General features: G+C 41.9%; 1 protein-coding gene across 3 annotated transcripts in view; it reads right to left on the reverse strand.

The window, feature by feature from the left end:
• The window catches only part of LOC146809526 (leukocyte immunoglobulin-like receptor subfamily A member 2), a 567,796-nt gene that overhangs the window by 78,628 nt on the left and 472,340 nt on the right, over positions 1-16,828 (reverse strand). For 2 of the 3 annotated variants that reach the window (XM_085616354.1, XM_085616352.1), the window contains exon 7: positions 3,763-3,804. The exons of the other annotated variant lie outside the window; for it this stretch is intronic. In XM_085616354.1, coding sequence (XP_085472480.1) covers positions 3,763-3,804 — 42 coding nt within the window. The remainder of the gene's footprint in view (positions 1-3,762; positions 3,805-16,828) is intronic. 3 annotated transcript variants of the gene reach the window in all.

The following is a 16,828-nucleotide window of genomic DNA, read 5'->3' on the forward strand; positions in this document are numbered from 1 at the left end:
CCATGAGTGGATTTTTTAAAAAAAAACCAAGATCCTGCCCCTTTGCTTTCTCTACAAAACTACGAATCTGTAAGTACTTAAAGAAGTCGTGTGGATTCAAACTAAATTTCTCCCTCAAAAACTCAAACGAAGCCAATACTCCCTCGGTTCCAAGATCTCCTATAGTCCTTACCCCCTGCGACATCCACCTAAATAGAGTTAAATCTTGAAAAATAGGAGGTAAAAGTCCTGCCGCGGCAAGGGGAGTATAATTATTAATTTTAAGAATCTGAAATTTACGGCGGATCTTACGCCAAAGCGAGAACATTGCTATTATTACCTTAAACTTAGTCTTTTTGTAATAACTGGGTTCCAGTACCCGAACTAATATTCCCTTAACTTCTTCTCCCAAGCCTATTTCAAAAATAGAAGGCCTACAGCATTGTGGTGCCCAAGCCCTATCCCCAAAGAGCGGCACGGCTAAATGTTGGATATAAGCTGACCAATAGTACAGCATTAAATTAGGTATTGCCCATCCTCCCCTCCCCCTCGAAAGGTACATCCATTTAGCTGCTCTACGAGGGCGATGGTAACTCCAAAGAAATCTATTGCAGCACCTTTCAGCTTGAGTTAGGCTTGCATGAGAAAATTCCAATGGAATGGTGCTGAAAAGGTACAGAAACTTTGGTAAAACCAACATTTTCAATACGTTTCCCCGACCATACAGAGACAGATGGAGATTGTCTATCCTTGTCAATAGAGAGTTGGTTGCTTTAATTACCGGCAGGATATTCAAGTCTGGAATATTTTCTACTGCAGCCATTATTTTAACCCCTAAGTATCCCGCGGTCTGCACCACCGGAACGTCGGACGGACCCATAGATGCTGACTGGATCACCTGGGTTTTGGTGACATTAAGTTTGTAACCAGACAAATGTCCGAACTGTAGTGTGAGACTCTTAATAGCTGGAAATGCCAATGCCACGCTACTAGTCAATACTACAATATCGTCAGCATAAGCTAATGCCTTATACTCTGCTGAAGGAATCCTGACCGGAGGTATTTCTGTACATTTCTCTATTTTACTTAGAAGCGGATCTATATACAGAGCAAATAACAGGGGCGAACAAGGGCAACCTTGACGAGTGCCCCTTCCAATACAAAAGGAGCTTGAGCGCAATCCTGAAATCGAGAGGGTCGCTTCTGGAGATTTATAAAGCGACTGGAGTGAGTGGAGAAATTCCAAACTGAACCCCTTCCAGCGCAAAACTGCCCACAAGAACCCCCAGGTGACCCTGTCAAACGCCTTCTCGGCGTCCAACAGGATCACACCGAGGGGATAATGGGTCGTTTGTTTTGAGCGTAAAACTCTCCATGCCATTCAAAATAGCCATGATACAGTGCAAACTGTAAAAGTTCCAATAACAACACCTTTTCCTCTCTGATCTCATTCTGTTGTAGTAGAGCCCATTTGATTGAATCAATGCCATCAGCATGTGGAATAGAGGTGTAGAGAGCAGTGACATCCACTGTACATAGGTGCCAATTTTCAATACCATTAAGATCAAGTTCTTGCAATAAATTCAAAAGATATGTGGTATCTTTGATGTATGTCTCATGTTGTTGTACGATAGGCTGTAAAAAGTAGTCAAGATACTTTCCTATAGGCTCTGACAACGATCCGCATGCAGAGACTATTGGACGGAAAGGTGGTTTCTCCAAGTCTTTGTGAATTTAAGGGAGCATATAGGGTTTGGGACGTCTCGGATATGAAGTATATAGGACATTTTTGTTATTGCTAATCCATCCCATTTCTAGGGTTCGTGTGAGAACCTGGCCCAAAAGGTTTTGGTAAACCTTGGTGTGGTCTTGATCAAGTTTGAAATAAGTATCACTATCTCTGATGTGATGCATCACACTTTGTTCATACAATTCTGTGTAAAGTACAACAAGTGCTCCACCCTTGTCAGCTTTTTGAAAAGTTAATCGTTGGTCATTTGCCAGTTGTTTCAAAGTGCTCCATTCTTTAGTTGTAAAGTTCAATTGTTTTTGTTTGCGAAAGTCAATCTTCATGAATTCAGCTTTAACTAGTCATTCAAACGCATCAATTGCTTGATGTGAGATTGGTGAACAAAATTAACTTTTTGGTTTAAACTCTGAATTCATCTTCTTCTTAAGAAGAGACTGTATGTTCCAAAGTACTGAAAAAATACTTCAATTTGAGGATTCTGGTGACCTTGAAGAAAGCGATTTCAGTCTCTGCCAAATTACTACGATAAGTTGGTACATAAGAAGTACCATTGTTCAAAACTTAAGTTTGAGCCTTGGATAGCTGAATCCTTGAAATAATAATTACTAAGTTATTCTCGTCTTACTGCGAAGAGATCTCTTGTCAGACTCGGTGTCTGATTCTTTTGCCCCTCCTTGTTTTTGTACGGATTTGTCTGGTTGATGATTTGACGCTGGACTGGTGGATAAAAAAGTCGCTTTCAAGGCTTGAGCTCCTCCTGTCGTGGTTGTGGTCTGTAAGAGTGTTTCGCCATTTTTACTAACTGGTGGGCGATTTTGGGCTATGTCTGAATCGAATACTACAATTTCTTGCGATGATCCTGAGGTGGGTTGTCTCTGCCATTTCTGTTGGTTGTAAACCTCAGCCCACGTATAGACCTTGTCAAGTTTATAGTCGATAGTATCACAACGAAATGTTTTGATTTTCCGTTCATGTATTTCTTTGGCGTATTTATCAAGCTTAGCATTGAGGTCTTGTAGAAGGTCATCCCAATTATCCGTAGTTTTTTTTGATAGTTCTCTTCTTCTAAATATTTTAATATGTTTGATAGTTCCTCAACGATTAAAAGAATAAGGTCCAATGAACATTTGATTAGAATCCGGTACCATCTCGCCATACAATTCTTATTTGATTTGCAAAGCATGGTGTAGAGTTTCCAAGTAGAATTTAGAATGTGAGGGAGATTCCTTCAGCAGAGAAGGTTGATCTTAAGGGAGGGAGACAACTGGGATGCTGTTGAGGAAATAAAAAGGAAAAGAAAAAGAAGCAAGGAGTATACAGATTATTTTCCACATGACGACAAGTTGGTCTGGCAGGGGACAGACTACAGCATTTCCACCCCTGGATGCCAAAATTTGAATGAGGCCATTGAAGAAGCTGTTGTCGTGACAAGCCTATAATTGGTATGGATTGTAATTGGACCTACGTGCTGGCCGGGAGAGCTGTTAACTGTGAGTGACTGTGCCGGAAATTCTACCTATATTGTTTTATTTATAATAGTTATAATATCATTACAGCCACAAGATGGAGCTCGGGAGCCGTGTTAGAATCGAATATATTGATTACAATGCGCGAGAAGGAGCTTGTGATTTAAATCTGATGAGCGCGTGAAGATTGATGTGCGCGTGAAGTGAAGGCGCTCGTGACTTAGAGCTAATGTGTTAGATGTCGCACTGTGATTGAAGCTCACGTGTGTAGAGCTAACGGCGCGTGAAGAAGGACGTTTTGAAGTTGTGCTGTTAATGTGTTACAAGTCGTGCTGTGCTTAAAGCTCGCTGCTAATTGACAACAGAATTAACCACATTACAAGACTTGTATCCCTAAGACGTGTGTGTATCTTTGAACGTCACAGGCCACGTTGTGATAAATCAGACAAGGTCTACCAACAATTTCAGACTTGCTGTCTTTAATGAAGAATTCATACAGAATTCATATGGATTAACATATATGTGATAATATCAGAGAAAGTCAAGACAAGTATAAGAACTTCTTACCTGAGCCTCCAGATTCTCCCATAGGGATTGCACTCTGGGACTCTAAAAAAAAAAAAGAAAAAAAAAAGAGGATTAGAGGAATGGACCTTCTTAAAACCAAAGCAACTATCTTGGCATGAGATAACATTTTTGTTTTAGCCCATGAGGGACATCCAGGAAGAAATATGACAAAGAGAAGAGTGCGTCAATCTAATTGGTGGCCTGGAATGGATGCTGATGTTGAAGATGCCGTTAGAACATGTGTAGCATGTGGGAATAGTGACAAGACTAAAGTTGTCAGACAACCACCCTTGGAAAGCCCTGAATTTCCCATGAGGCCGTGGGAAAAAGTGGCCATTTACTTCATTGGTCCAGAGGCTAAATTGGGGGTAAAGAGTAGATTTATTTCGATTATTGTTGATTACCACACTAAATGGTTTGTCTTGGATACTTTTGAGCAGATTTCTACAGCTAATGTGATTGAGTTCTTAGAAAGAGTTTTCATGGATGAGGGAGTTCCTAACACTCTTGTCCCTGATAATGGTGTTCAATTTGTTTCTCAAGAAATTACTGGTTATCTTGAACGAATGGGAATTACTCATGAGAGGGTTGCAATATTTAGACCACAAGCTAATGGATTAGTTGAAAGGATTAATAGAATGGTGATAGTGTAGATTCAACTTTCATTTTCTAATCAACTTTCTTGGCGTAAAGAGTTAAGAAAGGTGGTCTGGGCACATAGAATAACACCACATTCTGTAACAGGAGAGTCTCCTTTTGTGTCATTGAAAGGAAGAGAACCTGGCAGAAAAGAATGTTCAGTGTGGTTATCTGATACTCATGAGGTATTTGTGGATCGCAGAGTCATCAGAAATAGAGTCTCAGAATTTCAAGACAAGGCTAAGATATACTATGATCAAACCAAAAGAGTAAAAACACAATGTATACATGTTGGAGATTGGGTGGTGGTAAGAAAGGGAGGAATTGTGTGCAAAGGAGAGAGTAAATGTACTAGTCCGCAAAAAGTAAAGGAAGTGAAACGCAATGTAGTTGTTCTTTTTGATGGATCAACATGGAGTTATGGTAATATTTGTAAAGTAAATCAACCTTCACTTAATATTGGTTGATTATACTGCATTCCTTTACCATTGAATGATGTAATATTTATTGTTCATGTATTTATTCATTATTGCATGTATCTTCTATATTTTGAATTTGTTTGGTTTCCTTATTAATTGGTGTTGTAATGGAGATGTGTAGAGTTTCCAAGTACAAGTACAAGTACAAATGACTTTATTCGATTGTAAACCTTACAATCATAAAAGCGCAATTCATAAACATACAGTTAAAATCAAACCATCCATTTCATTTGTGAGTCAAAAATTTACATAAACAATATAAAACAAGAGTAACAGGCAGAATAAACATGTTAAGAATATAAATAATTATAACAAAGTAAAAAAGTTAAAAATACCTAACGGCAATAGCAGCATAATTATCCCTCCATACTTTTCCTGAAAGTAATTGCTAATTTCAGAAAACTGCATACAAATAAGGTGCAGTCACATTTCAGGAGTTGAAGGTAGTAAAGTGCTGGTTTGATCTGTGCAAATTTCAGTTCTTTCAGGCATGGTTTTAGATATAGCCTCCGAGGTACTATGTAATAAGGACAAATAAATAAAAAGTGTGCCAGATCTTGCGGAGACTTCCCGTCGCAGCCGCAAGCTGGCAACACTTGATCTCGATGGGCCCCACTCGGTACCGCCAGTAAGAGATGAAACAGGTCAAAACGGAACCTTGTTAATAGGTAACGTTCGTAGCCATGGTTCCATTTGTAGACAGGTTTTAAGTAGAACATGTTTCCTAACACTGTCTTTCTGGAGCTCAACCTCCTCCCGGGCAAAATACCTGGTTGTCATGAATGTATTTTTCACAAAAGTGACATCTGATTTAGTAATGAAATTTGGGGTTAAAAACAGGTCAGGCCGTCCTATTTCAATAAGACGATCGTTAATATACTTCAGCCACGGGACCTTGAACCTACCATCCCATGTTAAAGCTTCTTTTAGTATATCATGGGTAAGAGGTATGTCGTTATTTAGCCAACAGTTCATCCAACACAATAGGGGATTTGCTGCTATTCTATCACTAAGGTAGGGCACACCTAGCTCCTCGTGTACCGAGAAGTTTCCGGTTCCCCTTGGCAGCCTCAGTATCTTCTTCAGAAAGTTATTTTCTACAACCTCCAGGTCCCGCGTCTGGCTGTAGCCCCAGAGCTCGCTTCCGTAGCAAGCAACGGCAACGCTCTTGGCCTGGTATAATTTAAGCAAGGCAGCCACCGGGCTATTGCCCATTTTTCTCGTGTAGCCAAGTATGGCTGCGTTAACGCGGGTTACCTCGCCCTTCTTCTTAAGAACAGCGGGGCCCCAAGATAATTGATGATCAAGAAGGACCCCGAGGTATGAAAAGGTTTTGGTGGTCGGAATTTTTTCCCCATTTATGTTAAAAAGATTAGATTTTCGTGACCCTAGGCCTGTCTTCATAACATAGGACTTAGAGTTGTTAATACTTAGGCCTCGAGACTCCATGAAATCAAAGAAGGTGTTTAAAAGTGTCTGAAGGCCGATTGCTGTCCTTGAAATAAGGACAGCGTCGTCCGCGTAGAGCAGAACTGGAACGCCTTTTCGGCCTACATAGGGGTAATCCGCTCCAGTTCTTAGCAAGTATTCCTCCAACTCGTTGATATACAAGTTGAAGAGGAATGGAGCCAGGATACACCCCTGTTGAACACCCCGGTTAATTCTGATATCCCCCGTCACTTTCAGGTCTTGGGTATATCGAACGTTAGCTCTTGTATCGGAGTGCAGGTCAGCCAGTAGGTTAATTAAATTCTGCTCAACGCCCATCTTTAACATGGTGTCCCATAGTTTGCCTCTGTCCACACAATCAAATGCGGACGATAAGTCCATAAAAGCCATGTGGATGGTTCCCTGCCGGGCCAAGGTGTATTTACCTATAATCAAATATAGGTTCAGACACTGAGTTACTGTCGAGTGGCCAGGTCTGAAGCCGTATTGTATTGGGGATATAACATTATTCTCATTTGCCCATGCAGTTAACCTGTTCAGGATTACACCCCCTACCACTTTGGCTACAGAATTGATTAAAGATATTGGCCTGTAGCATAACGGGCTACTACGATCGCCCTTTTTAAACACGGGCACTATAGTCGATAGCCGCCACGACTTTGGACATCCAAAGGCCGCAGCTGCATTTACTACAGCAGTAAGGACAGGGGCCCATAATGAGATACAAGATTTAAAAAGGTCCGGAGCCAAGCCATCCGGGCCTGGAGCCTTGTTACTAGTTAGCCCTTGAATGCCCTTTTCTACTTCATTAACTGAAAAGCACAAAAGATTCTCCATAGGAGTTAAAAAGTCATTTTCTGCCTGTTGCTCATTGCTTTTAAAGATTGCACTAAAGTGAGTGAACCAGTCCTCCTCTGGGATATTAGTACCAAGTGCAGTGTCACTGGGATTGTCAAACAGGGGTTTATTAATAATTTCCCAGAATTTGCTGCTATTGCCCAGGACTGATGGATCAAGCAGAGACTCCCAGGTACAAGCCTTAATTTCTTTTTTCCGTTTAGCAAGTGATTTCTTATAAATCAGTCGCAGGTTTTTAATTTGATCTGAATCTCTGGGTTTGGTTTTTAGCGCCTTTCTCAGGTCTCTGCTTGCCTTAGAGCATGTGTGGTCAAACCATTTAGGATTGTTTCTAACTTGTCCCTTCACTGGAACTATTAACATAGATCCTACTGATAACACCACAGCCTCAAAAATGGCTAAGGTTTGCTCTGGGGACGTAGATGGTAACTGTTAGAACCGGCGGTCTCTAGTTGGCAGAGGTATACACTTCTGACAAATAGGGACCAACCAACTCTAGTCAGGGAAAGGGGATTACACACTCAGATAACCCCTGCTACCCCCTTGGTAGCTTGGCAGAGCAGACAGGCTTATCTCAGAGGCAGTGTGTTAAGCATTTATGACCACATACAGTAATAAAGTGAATACACTACAGATGGACACGACACAGAAGTTATTATAAAAATAGTATTTTTATATAAGGCTTAGCACAAGACCAAATAACGACAAAAATATACCACAGTCTTAATAAATACTCTTTGGAAGGAAAAATAATAGTTCAAGTAAGGTTTCTTCTTGGCAAATAGTTCTTTAGCAACAAAATTACGTATTCTTCTGAAACACAGTTCGTTGGCAACAATGTAACTCCCACGGGAGTCACACGACGTCGAGTCTACAGGATTCCCAAGGTTCGGCGTCGACCGCGAGGAGCGCTACGTCGAGCCTGGAGTTGCAACAGACCCCACAAGTACAGTACTTTGAGAAATGAAGAAATCGATGATCCACGGCGTCGAGATGTCGGCGTCGAGGTCGGCGTCGATCGTGCCTCTGTGTCATGTCCATCTGTAGTGTATTCACTTTATTACTGTATGTGGTCATAAATGCTTAACACACTGCCTCTGAGATAAGCCTGTCTGCTCTGCCAAGCTACCAAGGGGGTAGCAGGGGTTATCTGAGTGTGTAATCCCCTTTCCCTGACTAGAGTTGGTTGGTCCCTATTTGTCAGAAGTGTATACCTCTGCCAACTAGAGACCGCCGGTTCTAACAGTAACACACAAGCCACAAGTTCCTCACCACATGACTTATTGATTTCAGTGTACAGGTTTTCATGATTTACCAAATACCATTTCAATCGACGTTTACCATTTATACATTTTAAAGTTCCCCGGCCTTCACAGTTCATTCGCTGTTCAAATACTCCCCCACCCAATCTGATGGTTAAGGGATTATGGTCACTGTAAATGTTCGTTTGAGTGGTGAATCTGGAGGCCTGATTGGAAAGGTCAGCAGATAATAATATATGATCTATAAAAGACCCCTGACCTGAGCCTTTAAATGTTGGGGCATCAAAGACCTTGGACTCAGGCACCATGGACATAGCTACAGATAGATTATTTTCATTCAACAGATCGTTGAGACAAGTTCCACGCCTGGAGTGGTCAAAATGAAAACCATTCACACTATTACACCCCAGAGATCCCATGGGGGTAACTCCTGGGTTACCACATGGGTGTACATTAAAATCACCTGCGATCAGTAAGTTACGTGACAGTGTACCTGCTCCCTCTCTCAGCATCTCTTTCAGAAGCAGTATATTACATTCCCCTTGGCTGTTTATAGCATTGTAAAAATTAATTAAAGTCAGAGCATGTTTGCCTCTCTTCAATTCCAGCACTTGGATATTCCGATTTGCATGATACCGGTTACTTATTTGGCAGGAAAGTGCCAGATTAATGAAAATAGCCAGGCCCCCCTTTGCTCTTCCACTAATTGAGGGGGCTGCTGGCCTAAGAAAGCTTTGGTAGCCCTCAATGAAGGCATTATTATCTTCCATCCATGTCTCTTGGAGGCATATAACTGCGTATTTCTTAACAAATGCCAACCAGGCAGAGTCACATATTTTATCAGCCAAACCTGCTATATTCCAGGAGACTAAACTCGCATTACAAGCATCACCAGACTCTATTCCAGTGACGACTTCTGTGGTTATAGGTTCTAATAACCGATTAAGTTGTTCTACGTGTGTGTCTCCCATAGTTTCTATTGTAGAAGAGTTTGGTTCTACATGGGTTGGAGGAAAATTAAAAGCCTCGGGCAGATCATGCAGTGTACTAATGTGCTCATGTAATACGGAGCTGTCCGTTAGAGAGTCTACATCTAGCTCTACCTGATTGTTGTTATCTAATTCAACGGTTGAAAAGGGAACAATTGCTGCTTGGGTAGCCCTAATTTCCCCATGTACAGGATTACTTTACGTGTCACCAGTATGCGTTGGTATGGCTGGGGCAACATGTAGTCAGTCGACGCCCTCCAAGCCATTCTGCTCATAAAAAACATCAAACCTGTTTGAAGTAGGTACATTGTAATAGGTGTTAGGGTATATTAGTTGAGAGTGGTCGCGGTTATGATACAACCCATGTGAGGCCTCCCATCTCTCATGATAAGTTACTGGATGGTTGACCTGTCTGGACTCCCAGGGTATATCTCTGCTATACTGTCTTTGATCTCCTGCAGTGTAATGTCCATGGTTCCTTGGAGTTACTCCCTTGTGATATAAATTACAATTATCATAAGTTTTCTCCTGCTCTAAAATGGGGTATGGATACACTTTATTTAAACTGTGATCACTTGAGGGATAGAAATAACTTAGATCCATAGTACGGATCAAACTGCTAATCGGGCCATCCTTCCAGCTAGTAATGTGCCTTGCTGCACGATTATCCTTAAAGTTGACAACAATACAGTCACCCTCAGTGGATTTAAATCTGTGACCCACCCAGTCGACCCTCCTAACATTTGTTATTTTACCACTAATGTGGGGAGGGATCGGTTTATGGGCGGTTAACCAGTGACTCACTTTGTTTTTCAAATCCCCATAGCTCTCTACCTTGCCTACTTCTAATTGCGGTACACCTATCATTACTATGGTGTATAAGTGGGATTCAGGAGGAAAATTAATGTGAATGTTTTTTTTTAGTTGTGTCAGCTTAGGTGTTTGCGCTGGTCGTGTATTTATGGCTGTATTTTCTGTTGATATAGGCCTTTCAGGCTCAGCCTGATCATCAAGTGAGGCAGGGGGTAAACCTTCCGCAGCCCATTCACTCTCATCGCTACCAGTTGTGGAACCATCTGAGATAGTGGGCAGAGTCGACGCTACTGCCGTTTCGTTATTTACACATATAGGCGGATTTGGAACGTTATGATCTATAACACCCAGGGAAGGGGTAGATGCCGAATTAGAACTATCATTTTCAGTATTTTTCTTAGTTCGTGTCTTTTTAGTGTTAGTTTGCTTATGGTTGCCGTTGGCCGGTAAAAGGCTGTCCTTCTGTGTGGGTGCAGTAAGAATTTTTAACATGCTCGTAGTGTCCTTTTTTTGGGACTTCTCAAACTTCACTAAGGTTTGCTCTATACTAATGATTCTTTCGTTTCCAAGTAGAATTTAGAACGTGAAAGAGATTCCTTCAGCAGAGAAGGTTGATCTCAAGGGATGGAGACGAGCGTTATGCTGGGATGCTGTCGAGGAAATAAAAAGGAAAAGAAAAAGAAGCAAGGAGTATACGGATTATTTTCCACACAAGGGTTTTAGTGCAATCCATAGGCCTCTAGGGATCCTTTTAGCCTTATGGTAATGTGTAAGGTTAGTAGCATGATGTCTCTGATTGATTTCTTTACGACTGAGATACTCAGGTTGTTTAAGTAGTTGTGTTGTTGTCGATACATGTGGACTGTAGCCCGGCATCCTGTGCCAGATCATAGATTTCTGAAGCTGCTTCAGAGGAAAATGCTAGTGTCCACTTTGTTGGAGGTGAGTAAGGCTATTTCTTAGAACGACATGTATCAAGGTGCACAGTTGGAAGGGCTGCGGACAACTATGTAGAAATACAACTATGTTGCCAACGTGCACACTTAATTGTGGCGTTTAAACCTAAATGTTCAAAAGCTTTTTACCAATGTTGTGCTGCTACCAACATTACGCCCTGTCCCTTGGCGTCGGTATGGCAAGTGTGCAAGAGGGACGAGCCTTCTTGCTAGTGGGAGCACCATTCCATTAACACACAAGTGTTATTAACTGTTTTAAGTTTATTTATTCCCAAAAATTAGACTCCTACTTCCAAATTTAGTTCGTAGGTTAGATGGTTTACTGATCAATCAATGCATTAAACAGCATGCATATTCATTAATTGTGTCCATCCAAAATTCAATCCTTTGTATATTTTAATCCATCATGTTTTCACAAACCCAATGCATTTCGGGTAATCGCTTGACCCTTCATCAGGGGTCATCAAATAAAGTGCTATAAATAAAACAGAAGGTGGTTCATCATACAGTCCAAAATAATATCTTCTAACTCTTACAGTTGTGCTCAGTGTGTATCGAAACCGTGTGCTGCATGGAAGGTTACCATGTCACTGTGCTTGTAATCAGTGCTATATGGTGACCGAATCAGTGATCCGACATAGAAGCAAAAAAGTGCAATAATGAAAGATTGAACGGAAAAGACAACGAAACGGAAAACTAAAACATGCGCGGTAGTTCGAGTGTGCAATACACGCAAATCCATCGTGGTGTATATCGAAATGACCACCAAAACGAGGTAAACATGCAAGGTATACCTTCAACGGATTATGCTTTTGTCACAGATATCCTTTCGTCACTGCAGTTCATAAGATATAACCTTAATATACAACAGTGACTGTTACGAACTGCAATCAAAGAGCTGAATACAAAATGCACAAAATAGGTCAGGATGTTTTGTTTTTTCCTCAGTCTTTCATTATCTATTCCTAATGTTGCTGAAACACGTTTGCTTGGGTAGATATACATTCTTATTAATAAAGTCAGCCTTTGCCAGTGCTTTAAAACAAACAAAAGGTATGCGAGAGAGTGTCTGTGGAGAGATGAGGGACACTTTTGTCTGGGGGTCATGGGTGAATCCGAGGAGGAGATCATGGGGGGGGGGGGGAGGATGCCAAAAATGATTCTTGCAATGGGCGCCAACAGAGCTAAAGCCGGCCCAGGTTAAGATATTGAAATTGCTGTAAAACATGTTGAAGCGTTCCTTGAACGAGACTTGGAGTGACTCACTTCAATATAGGGGTAGGCATAGGGTGACCAGACGTCCCGGTTTTCCCCGGACGGTCCCTGTTTTTGGAGAAGTGTCCCCGTGTCCCGACACTTCTCTCAAAGTGAGTCAAATGTCCCCGTTTTAGAACAGTGTCCGGATTAAACACAGAAATGTCCCGTTTTTTTACTGTTCCGGTTGCGCGCATGCTCTGTTTTCACTGCGTGTGACTTCACTGTGGTGAGCGCCAGAGGCGCAACTAGAGCCAAGTTTCGGGGTGGGGAGGACTAAGCAAAAATTTCGGGGGGGTGGCTGAATCTTCAAACAGTAGGCAGAGTGGCGCTGATTTCGGGGGTGGGGGGCTGAATCTAGGCAGAGTGGAGCTGCAGGGGCTCTTAGAAGGGGTGAAACAACAGCGAGGCCTCATTAACATGCAAATGGTCTTTTTAAAGACCTGTGAAGTGCTCCGGCACGGCTTTGTGTCTGCCCGGGAAGCGGTCTCATCCCGGGCTGCCACACACGACGAGGGGGAGGGGGGGCTGAAGCCCTTTGAGTTCAATGGGTGTTGCGTGCCTGGTGAGCGCTGTAGCAGGAAGGGAAATCCTTTGAAGAGAGATATTTTCTCTCGGGATTTCCCTTCTCTTTGTTCACGCAGCGCAACCTACGTCATCATGACGTGGCAGCCATCGGTCATTGCCTCCATCAGTCTGGCCTGACACCTTATCAAGAGAACACCTTCAGCCCTGCAGCGATCTTTGTTGCTCAAAAAGTTTGGTGCATGCCCGCCATGTTTCTGATGACCGCGCTCCAAACATATTTGTTTATTCGAAACAAACTTCTAAAGTGGAAGATTATTCTAAACAATACAAAAATGCCCCCACACCCTGAGTGATTTATATCTTGGTGTTGGGTATGATTATTTGTTTTTCTGTTTGTAACCACCAGATTCTATTGGGCAGTGATGGCTGGAAAGAAGGGCACATCATATTGTTCACTCGAAATAATTGAGACTGTCTGATGCCTTTACTCTAACTGCCCACACTCTGCTGGGCGGTCGAAGTGAAATTTCCGTGAGCAGAGCCTGAAGGGGCAATGCGGTTGGGTTTTGCAGACAAGGTAGTCAGTCAAGTTTCTGATGAAGTACCCTAACCGCAGGACTCTGAATTAGGCCCCTCATGATCTTCCAAGATGTATAATTGCAAGTCTGATGACAATCTCTGTCATTATGTAGCCCACATGAGGTATGACAAAAACTAATATGAATCTTGAAACAATTTAAATTCAACAAAGAATTGTTTTGAAATAATATTGAACTCTGCTAAAGTTACTAAAATAGACTCGTAAAGAGAATTACTCTTGCTAAAGGTGTAAAGCTCCACTAGATAATCTTTTCCACATCATTTTTGAATGTCAAGTGTCTGATGTACCTTAAAAATTGTCTCTTCACCATCTCTTAACCTAAAGAATCCCTGCAACTTTTCATACACATGTGCTTTATTATTACAGTTTAATATTATTCATTCTACCATTTTAGACGTCTGAAACTGTTTTATTAGTGTAAAGTATTATCTGTCAATTAGAGTCATTAAAGGCAATATATCCCCTCTCACACACTTATTGCATGCTTCATATTTATGTAATGGTGTTGGACAAGAGTTAGGCTGGTGCCAGAGGGACGACTGGCCAGGGGTGCAATGCTCTTCGGTTAGACTGTCTCTAGACAAGTATTACTGCTGTAGAACTTTACATGTTTATTGTGGACCCGAAAACATCCTGCACGCACCTTTGAGAAAGTGATCGTAATAAAGTCTGACTAGCTCTGCTAGAGGAGGCCTGGGTGAAAGATATATTGTAATACAGGGTGGTCACCAACTATAGCAAATGTTGAGGCAAAGTCTGTTTCAATGGAATTAATGGTTACTGCCGGTAAAAGACCTCTGATTTGTCGTCTGTAATGCTTCATCTCGGTCTTAAGGAGGGAGCTGTCCTTGTAGTCCTTTTTCTATGTCTATGACAGCTGTCAAATAGTCCTACTTTTATGTCGATGGTTACTGCAAACCTTAGTCCTACTTCTATGTCTATGACCTGTCCCCGTTTTTTGTTTTGAGAATCTGGTCACCCTAGGTAGGCATCTCCTTTATTCACAATGCATGCATCAGATGGCTGTCTAATATCACACTAATAGTTACAGGTGAGTGAAAGAAACAGGCTCTTTTGAGACGTGCTCTATCCACAGTGCAGGAATGATTGATGTGACATTAAACCTGGCAATGGTGCATGTAGTCCATGTCTCTGTTCAGTCCGCTTGTTTTTCTTGCGGTCAGCCTATCTGCTGCTCCTTTTATGCCTGGGTGTTTCTACTCAGTCATTTCCTCTTTACCCTCCCCTGTTTCTGTTTTTTTCATTCAACCTTGCTCTAGTTGTCTTCTCCCTCTTCACTTGTTTCTGTTCACTTTCCTTCTCCAGTTTGCCTATCTTGTTTTCTGGTTGGTTTGTTTTTCCGCTTTATGTCATCTTCCTCAACCCTCCACACTGCTAATCTCTTTTCATTACTCTTGTCTTCTTTTCCCCCTCTACCCTTAAAGCTTATGCACGTCTTTTTCTCTCTCTTCCATTTTTGCCTGTTTCTGATCTTATTTTTCTTCTGTTTCTCTAATGTTCTTTTGTCGCCTGCTCTGTAGTCTTATTTCTGCCTTTAAAATCTCCCACCCCACCTTTTGCTCACCCATTACTAATTCATTCCATTTCACTTTTTTTTTATCTCCTTACCTTCTCTTTCCACCGTTCTCGTCCCCTGTTCTCTCCCTCTGTTTCTCTACTCTATTTTTTTCTTCGTTTATTTGTCATGCACTTCCATATAATTTTCTCTCCATTTTATTTTCCTCTCCTGGTAGAGTCGACTGAGGCATCAAAATAAAAGTATCCCAATTAGTGAATTAGGTAGCTACAAAAGAGACCCATGTTTGCAAATTGGGACAGTTTTGAACTTGTAAAGACACGCTGAATAAGTGTTTTGCTAGGTATGAGAGACTACATACATTTGTGCCTGCTGCAGGCAACGTTTGTTTTCATATGAGTGAAATCAACAATAAAAACTGGCACAGCAAACTCTAAAACAGGCCCAAAAAAGGACAAAAAACTGGTGCCCACATACTGACTTGTCAGACTAACCCATCGGACACTGCCTGATTGCTATAGACCAGTCCGATTCTCTGCTGCCACCAGTTTCCCCTCATGAAGAGCTTGGTGCTTTCGTGTCAGAATAGTAGGAGGGTCAGGTATGAAGTGAGTGGGCATCAGAGATCCCTAGAGCTACCGCTTGACCCTCTGGTTTAAATGCTTGTTAAGAAAAGACTCTTACCTACATTTTACTCAGGAAATGTATAATTTCTGTGGAAATTTTCATTCAGCTTGGCCAATTTCCTTTTAACGTAAAGTTTAAGTTGACTAGCATTTAATTGTGAGAAGGCGTTTGCAGCTGTGGCAGGTTGAGAGCTAACATAAGTAAGCCTAGGACAGGGGTCTTCAAACTGTGGGGCGCGACCCCCAGGGGGGCCGTGGAGTGATGCAAAGGGGGTCGCGCCTTCCCAGTCACACTTCTGCCCAGGCCCCACACTTCCCCCGTCCTGTGTCGTGTCTCAGCCCGGGCTGCTGCAGTGAAACTTGAGCTGCTGGGGGCTCACCTGGGCAGTGTCTGGATTCCTATCTCCGGCACCCCCGTGTTTTTTCACAGGTCTTTAAAGACCATTTAACATGCCTTTGTAAACTGGTTACAGAGGCTTAGGTTTTTTTTCTGGTTCCAGTACCCCCTGGGTCCCCACTGTGCCTATTCCTTACATTTGGATTTTACATTCACTGCCGTAGTGTGAGAATGCATTTCATGGAAAGGAATACAAAGTTGGCTTCCTGGGGGCCGTGAGTGAAAGTTTATTGTGCTTTTGAAGCACCTGCTGCACCATTTCTTTCCCGGCAATTACCAGGCCTCACATAAATGTCAAGATAACTCCTGTGATTAATTATCTTCCTGGAGAGAGATCAGAATTTTGTATAGTTGAGGTTTTGACTTAGGTGAAGTTAGTGCAGTGGGTTAATATGCCTGCTGCAAAGAACGTGTACCAAGTAGATTACAGCGTGTGTATGATGTGAAGAGATCAGCAGGTTACTGCTTTCAAAAGAGACATCCTTTTGTTACTTGCAATTTATAACTTAAAGTCCTAATATAGAATAGTGAGCTATTAACTCTCATCCTAGAACAGCATGCACACTACAAAGAATACATTATTAGACCATTGATTAATGTTGCAAAAAGGGTTAATTTGGCTAGCAATCAATTCTTATTATTAAAGGAAACTCCCAACTATGCTGTTTCTTTTTCGAC

The sequence above is a fragment of the Triturus cristatus genome, chromosome 7, assembly GCF_964204655.1.
Source record: "Triturus cristatus chromosome 7, aTriCri1.1, whole genome shotgun sequence".
NCBI lineage: Eukaryota > Metazoa > Chordata > Amphibia > Caudata > Salamandridae > Triturus > Triturus cristatus.